Source organism: Myxine glutinosa, chromosome 1, assembly GCF_964187855.1.
Source record: "Myxine glutinosa chromosome 1, kmMyxGlut1.1, whole genome shotgun sequence".
Classification (NCBI taxonomy): Eukaryota; Metazoa; Chordata; class Myxini; order Myxiniformes; family Myxinidae; genus Myxine; species Myxine glutinosa.
In genome coordinates this window covers 63,965,724-63,973,540 of record NC_136261.1, presented here as the reverse complement: position 1 = coordinate 63,973,540, position 7,817 = coordinate 63,965,724, and the positions used below count along the sequence as shown (strand labels likewise).

The following is a 7,817-nucleotide window of genomic DNA, read 5'->3' as shown; positions in this document are numbered from 1 at the left end:
TCCCATCTGAGGGATGGCATAATCATTGGTTTAACGCCCTGCCTTAAAAGCACCAATCAAACAGTTTTATATTCAGGTAAGGAAGCAAGCATAATCTACACAGCTCACAGGTGTACTGCCAAACTGCCCTGTAGTCTGGTCTACACATGATGCCAATCTTCAAATTTGTCATTGACCTAATGTCCTACTGGGTGACAAAGGATGGACACCTCTTACAAAGCAGGTAAAACTAAACCTTCCCTGACCTTATACATCATGAAGAAAACCTCTTCGGAATCCGAGACATACCTAGGCCAGGCAGCAGGTCCGCCATATCCATGTGCAGTCGAAAGCCATATTGTTTTTCCAAGAAGGGTCGCAGTGTGAGGTTCACAAACTTCCGATCGAAGTCAGCATTCACATAAGACAGGTATGCATCGTATTGCTTCCCATCTGGTACAAAGTCGAAAGGTCAATGTATTGAGCGAGTTAATGAAACAGTTCTGAACTCTCATGTGCTTTGAAAGTCATTCATTTATTAGGTATGCAAATATGGTGGGATTACTTAAGCCTCCCCTCTCACCAAGTATGCACAGTCTTCCCTCCCCCTTCTTCGGCCCTTTCACTCTTTACATCCTTTTGTCTTAATTCACATTTGCTCATTTTGATATGTTTATTTTTTTTGCGAAAATCGAAGATTTTTCAAGTATTTGTTGGTCTTGTTGTTGGTCTTGTGGGTTATTGTCTGTCTGTTTGTTTGTCTGTATGTTAATCGGCTACAGGTCACAAATTTAAATCGATCTTTATGAAACTTCACCAAATGGTAGTTTGTCATAAGGAAGAAACCTATTGATTTTGAGGTCAAAAGGTCAAAATAGGCCAAAGTTCAAAACCTTTGTGAAATTTCTAAAATCCTCAATTTTCATCCGATTGACTTGAAATTTAAAGGCGATTTGCATATCAGGTCCCTGAATCAACCACCAATTATTTTTTTTGGTCAACATGGACCAAAAGGTCAACATAGGCCAGATTTCTAAAAATCCTCAATTTTCATTCGATTGATTTTAAATTTGAAGAGGATTTGCATATCTGGTCACTGAATTCAACCACCAAGTATTATTTGATGTCAACATAGACCAAAAGGTCAACATAGGCCAGATTTCTAAAAATCCTCAATTTTCATTCGATTGATTTTAAATTTGAAGAGGATTTGCATATCTGGTCACTGAATTCAACCACCAAGTATTATTTGATGTCAACATAGACCAAAAGGTCAACATAGGCCAGATTTCTAAAAATCCTCAATTTTCATTCGATTGACTTTAAATTTGAAGAGAATTTACATATCTGGTCACTAAATTCAACCAATAATTAATTTTGAGGTCAACATAGGCCAAAAGGTCAACATAGGCCAGATTTCTAAAAATCCTCAATTTTCATTCGATTGACTTTAAATTTGAAGAGGATTTGCATATCTGGTCACTAAATTCAACCAATAATTAATTTTGAGGTCAACATAGGCCGAATTTATAAAATCGACAATTTTCATCCGATTGGCTTGAAATTTGAAGAGGATTTACATCCTTGGCCGTTGAAGTCAACCACCAATTACTTTTGAGGTCAAAAGGTCAACATAGGCCGAATGTCTAAAATCGACAATTTTCATCTAATTGGCTTGAAATTTGAAGAGGCTTTACATACTTGGCCGTTGAAGTCAACCACCAATTACTTTTGAGGTCAAAAGGTCAACATAGGCCGAATTTCTAAAATCGACAATTTTCATCTAATTGGCTTGAAATTTGAAGAGGATTTACATCCTTGGCCGTTGAAGTCAACCACCAATTACTTTTGAGGTCAAAAGGTCAACATAGGCCGAATGTCTAAAATCGACAATTTTCATCTAATTGGCTTGAAATTTGAAGAGGATTTACATCCTTGGCCTTTGAAGTCAACCACCAATGATTTTTGAGGCCAACATTGGCCAAAACGTCAATACAGGCCAAGGGTCAACAGCTGAAGCGTTATTTCTAAAATCCTCAATTTTCAACCGAACGACTTGAAATTTGTAGAGGATTTGCAAATCAGGTCACTGAATTCAACCAATAATTAATTTTGAGATCAACATTGGCCAAAGATGATCAACTTATTTTCGGATTGTCGCAAGTATCATGCTATGCACGACACATTTCTTGTTTATTTATTTGTATGCAGCCAGTGGCTGCTTGGCTGCATCATTTTCTGGGGGCGCAGTTGTGTCGCTGATGCAATGACCCCTTACCAACTAGCTGATCCTCATTTTGCCGACCTGGGTCGGATGACAGGCTGAGTTGACCCACCTGGTGTTAATTCATCAGAATTACAGGGACTTGAACTCAAGACCCAAGGATGTTAAGCTGGCCACCTTAACCGATAAGCAAACACCAGGCTCTTGACATATGTGATTGTATCTTTTACTCTTTGCATCAACTTCATCCCATTCAAATTAATGTTTCCTGCTGGTTCATTTGAAGACGGATGAGAACTGCTCCTGAGGAAGGAGAACTCAGGCTTTGGATGATGGGATTTTGCATGCGAGTAAACACCATGAAACACACCTCAAATGAGCTGTCTTCACTTCAACAACACTCGTTTCCTAAATTTCATGTCACACAACATGCATCAGACTCATGCGTTGCACATTCAACATCTTGAACCTCAAGAGCACCATCAACCAATGAGGTCGAATTGAAAAGCTTGCCCCTACCTCACCGCAGGCAGATCGGTGACCTCTCAGTCTCCTCCAGTCTCACCTGCGGTCTTGCATCCCCTGCCCTTTCGGCCCACCATCTCCAAACCAGTGTGCAGGTATTCGTAGATACAGTAATCCATATCTTTATCAACCTTCCAAAGTCCAAGCTTACTGCTCTCCAACATTCCTACTGTACCCCTTCTACTTCCACATGTGCATTTACTTCCCTGTACAAACTGCTCTTCCATGGTCCTCGTTTGTGCATCGGCAAATCAATGCAATGAAGGCACCGACAAGAGACAGGAGTTGTGTGAAAAGTAGTTGTTCCATTTGAGTTAAGGACCCATACCGTTTATCTCAAAGTCGCCATATTTGTCACGATACCACAGCTTGAGGTCGAGCCTGCACCGCATGTAGATGGCGGTGATGATGAAACAGAGCAAGATGAGTACAAAAATGGCGGCCACGCCATGCCTCACGGAAAGTGGCTCTGAAATATACAACAGGAAACCACATAATCACACCTGCAGCTATGACAAAAGGCACTTTAAACTCCTAAAATTGGTCATCCATTCTGTACATCATTGAAAATCTAAGGTTAGAGGTCATATGCAGATTACTTACCAAAAATGGTCAAATATTCGACTCCCTTCTTTCATTCCTCCTTGCCTACACATTCTTTACTCCGATAGTTTCCCAACTTCCTTTCCCTTTTTCTCCCTCTTCAACGCTTTTCATCGTTATACTCATGACGGAGCATTGGCGCTGCCAAGGCATTCTATTGGCGAGGGCAACGATGGCTGATTTGCCATTACCTTCCCAGCATTTTTGTCTTTGCTTATCCTTTAAAATGCTGATCGCCAAGCAAGGAAGCAGCACGTAACATTTATTTTATAAAGTCTAAGGTATAACTCGGCCAGAGTTTGAACCACCTATCTCCCAGATTCAGAGCGGACAGATGCTCAAATAAGTGGATGCCCGACCCTAATACTTACACCAGTTCAAGAATCCTGCATAGGTTTTATTATTAGCCCCCCGTTGGACTTACTCCAAAACGGGGGCTTATGGATTGGGTCTCGTCCATCCGCAACCATATCTCGGAGATGTATAGATCGATTTTGTTCATATTTGACAAAAAGACAATACCTGATGGCATACATATGCACATTATTGTGTTTCGTGATGCGATCAAAGATGACTGACTGGCGGCCATTTTAGTTGTAAACAAACCCGTTTTTATTTTTTTTATTTTTGTTTGTATACAGAGTCGAGGCTCGTGAAAGAGCTAACATTTATCAAACAAACAAATCAAACAAACAAGCAAACAAAGTATATAAAAAGGGGAGCGGTCGACAAGATGGGGAGAGAAGGGGAGGAAGCACACAAACACAACATTTGAGAGCAGGGACATCCAGAGATGTTTAGGAGGGAGAGGGCCTGGGGGGGAGGCAGGACAGGTATAAAACGCAAGGACACCAAGGACTTCCAGGAAAGAAGACAAAAGTCACCTCAAAAAAGTGGATTTGGGGTGAAATTAGCAGGGGTAGAAAAGATCAAGGTTTTGGATTGGGGAAGATAGGAGATGGTGGTGAACAGCCGTTTTAAAGACCTGGAGGGAGGAGTGGGATTGAAGAGAGTGAGGGAGTTTGTACCAGAGGCGGGAGAAAAGAGGAATGAAGGAGTGAAGGTGAGCAGAGAGTCTTGATTTTGGCAGTTTAACCATAAGAGGGTTGCAGGCAGATCTTGTGCGACCTGCAGGAATATTTGGGGGACAGAGCCCAGAGAGAGCTGGGGGAGAAAGGCCGGAGAGGAGTCGGTAGAAGACGGAAAGACCACCAACCTGCCTGCGGTGAGTAAGTGAAAGGCCCTCGGAGATAGCGTCATCGCGGGAGATTCCAATGATTCTGAACGCTTTGGTTTCAACAGCGTGAAGACGAGCTAGGTGTGAGGCAGGAGCACCAGCCCAGAGGGGAGAGCAGTATTCCATTGAGCTGCGGATGAAAGCCTTGTATGTGGTGAGGAGCTCAGGTGTGCCAAGGAAGGACTTCGCACGACAGAGGATGCCCAGTCGGCGACTGGCTTTGGAGGCCAGCTTGGAAATGTGGTTTTCCCAGGAAAGATCATGGCAGATAGTGAGACCCAAAAGCTTGAGTGACAGAACTTTTTGGAGAGGATTATTCAGAAAGTAGATGGGAGGGTTGTCCAGTCGGTCTTTTCGGAGAGACATCGTAAGAGTGTGAGATTTATCAGGATTGAAAGACATGTTCCACTTGTTTGCCCAGTCTGTGATTTTGTCCAGGTCTGCAAAGAGTGATGAGGCTGCAGACTGCCGATCTGAGGGATGAGGAATGGAGCGGCAGAGAGTGGAGTCATCAGCAAAGAGATAGAGAGGATTTTCAAGAGAGTCAGAGAGATCATTGATGAAGACCAGAAAAAGCACAGGGCCCAGAACGCTGCCTTGGGGAACTCCAGCCTGAACAGGAAGAGGAGATGAGAGAAACCCATTCAGGGCCACACGTTGACTACGACGAGAGAGGAAGTCCGCCAGCCATGCGTGGAGATTTCCATGGATACCAAAGGAGGAGAGTTTGTTGAGCAGAGCGGGGTGCCAGACCGTATCGAAGGCACGTGATATGTCGAGGGAGACAGCTCTAATTTCTTGTTTGCCATTGAGGACCTCCATCTATTGTTGAGACAGCAGAATAAGTTGAACAAGTCCTCAACCATTTCTCGGACATGCATTTGCCAATGTTGTTCAAACTTGGCACACAGATAATTATGAAAGATGACTTACATATGCACGTCATTTTTATGGAGATCAGATCCAATATGGCCGACTGGCGGCCATTCTATTACTCAAACGTGTCCCCAACAATTTATCGGACATGCATGGTCTGCTTTTGTTCAAACTTAGCACAAGCACAGTACATGATGGCATACATGTGCACCTCACTTTATTTTTGCAATTTGTTCAAAGATGGCGGACCGGTGGAATGGCGGCCATTTTAGTTGTAAAAAATCCTGATATTGACCACGCCCTTAACCATTTCTCGGACATTTATTTATCGATCTTGTTCAAACTTGTCACAGATAATGAATGATGGCTTACATAAGCATGTTATTTTGTTTCAAGATCAGATCCAAGATGGCCCACGGGAGGCTATTTTGCCATTTAAATGTGTCCCCAATCATTTCTCGAGATTCCTTGACCGATTTTGCTCAAACTTGGCACAAAGGCAATACATGAGAATATACATATGCAGAAGCCTTTGTTTTGTAATCCGACCAAACAAGGCCGACTTCCAGTCTTTAACTCCATACAGCAAAATTACTAAAACCATTGGGCAATGACATTTTATGTCTCTTTCGCCTTGTTAGATCACCTGGAACGAAGCTCAGGGGAGCTTATGCGATAGCGCGTCGTCTGTCCATCAGTCCGTCCGTCCGGCCGTAAACACTCGCAACTTCTTATCCGAAATCGCTGACGGGATTGTGACCAAACTTGGCACAAATGATATTTGTTGTGTTGTGACTAAAGTTTGTTCACGGCATTAAAAAAAAATTGGGGTCTAAGGGGGTTTACCAGTGGTCAAAGTGGATCCAGGTTTGACCACCCCAAAATGGGATTTGCTTTCTTCTCAGAAACTACACACACAATTTCGATGAAACTTCACCACAACCTTCATCACCCATGATGTACCAATGTTTGTTCAAGGCATTACAAAAATTGGGGTCTGTGGAGGTATACGGGATGGGGGGGGGGGGGGGGGGGTGGGAGGGGGGAGGCAGGGCCCACAATAGGTATTTTTTTTGTTTGTTTGTTTAAAGTCTTGTGATTCTTTTAGTATGATTATGTTAGTATATCCATGTATGGGGCCGATTGCCTCCCCCACACCACCCAATTATTTTGTGAATGTGTGCAAAACGTCAAATTGGTATTTTTGCAAGAGGGTCTTGTGTCTTGTGCAGTGTCTTCAGAAAGTATTCACACCCCTTGACTTTTTCACATTTTGTTGTTTCAGCCTGAATTTATACTGGATTCAATTGAGATGTTTGTCATTGATCTGCCCCATAATGTCAAAGTGGAATTTTATTTTTTAGAAATTTTTGCAAATTAATAGAAAATGAATAGCTGAAATATCTTGATGCAATGGGTATTCAAGGCCTTTGCTATGACATTCCAAATTGAGCTCAGGTGCATCCAATTTCCTTTGATCATCCTTGAAATGTCCACTTGATTGGAGTCCACCTGTGGCCAATTCAATTGATTAGACATGATTTAGAAAGAAACCCACCTTTCCATATAAGGTCCCACAGTTGACTGTACAATGTTAGCGAAGAAACTCTACAATGAAGTCCAAAAACTGTCTGTATAACTCTGAGATATAATTGTGAGGAGGCATAGATCTGGGAAAGGATAGAAAATAATTTATAGTGTTGAATGCTCCAAAGGAAATGGAAAGAATATGGAACTACCCAGACTCTTCCTAGAGCTGGCCGTCTGACCAAACTGAGAAACTGGGCAAGAAGGACATTGGTCAGAGAGGTGAGGAAGAACCCAATGATCACTCTGACAAAACTACAGAGGTCCTTGGCTGAGATGGGAGAGCGTGCTGGAAAGATAACAGTCTCTGCAGCACTTCACAAATTCAGGCTTTATGGGAGAGTGGCCAGAGGGAAGCCACTCCTGAGAAAAATGCACATGACAGCACGTCTGGAGTTTGCAAAAAGGCACCTGAAACACTCAGATCATGAGGCAAAATATTCTGTGGTCTGATGAGATGAAATTTGAACTCTTTGGCCTGAATGCAAAGTGCTACGTCTGGTGGAAACCAAGCACAGCTCATCAACCATCAAACACCATCCCTACCGTGAAGTATGGTGGTGGCAGCATCATGCTATGGGGATGCTTTTTAGTGGCAGGAACTGGGAGACTTGTAAGGATAGAGGGACCAATGAATGAAACCAAAGCAAATCCTTGAGGAGAATCTGCTTCAGAGTGTAAAAGACCTTAGACTGCAGCGAAGATTTGCGTCCCAACAGGACAATGACCCCCAAGCGCACAGCCAAAGCAACACTGGAATGGCTGCAGAACAAGAACGTGAAAATG

General features: G+C 42.8%; 1 protein-coding gene across 1 annotated transcript in view; it reads right to left on the bottom strand.

Annotated features, from left to right (window-relative positions):
* Positions 1 to 238: 238 nt before the first annotated feature.
* LOC137412468 (single Ig IL-1-related receptor) overlaps positions 239 to 7,817 on the bottom strand; it is a 73,250-nt gene continuing 65,671 nt past the window's right edge. Inside the window, exons 4-5 of the mRNA XM_078772557.1 lie at positions 3,057 to 3,197; positions 239 to 432 (exon numbers count right to left, since the gene is read on the bottom strand). Coding sequence (XP_078628683.1) covers positions 254 to 432; positions 3,057 to 3,197 — 320 coding nt within the window. The 3' untranslated portion in view covers positions 239 to 253. The remainder of the gene's footprint in view (positions 433 to 3,056; positions 3,198 to 7,817) is intronic.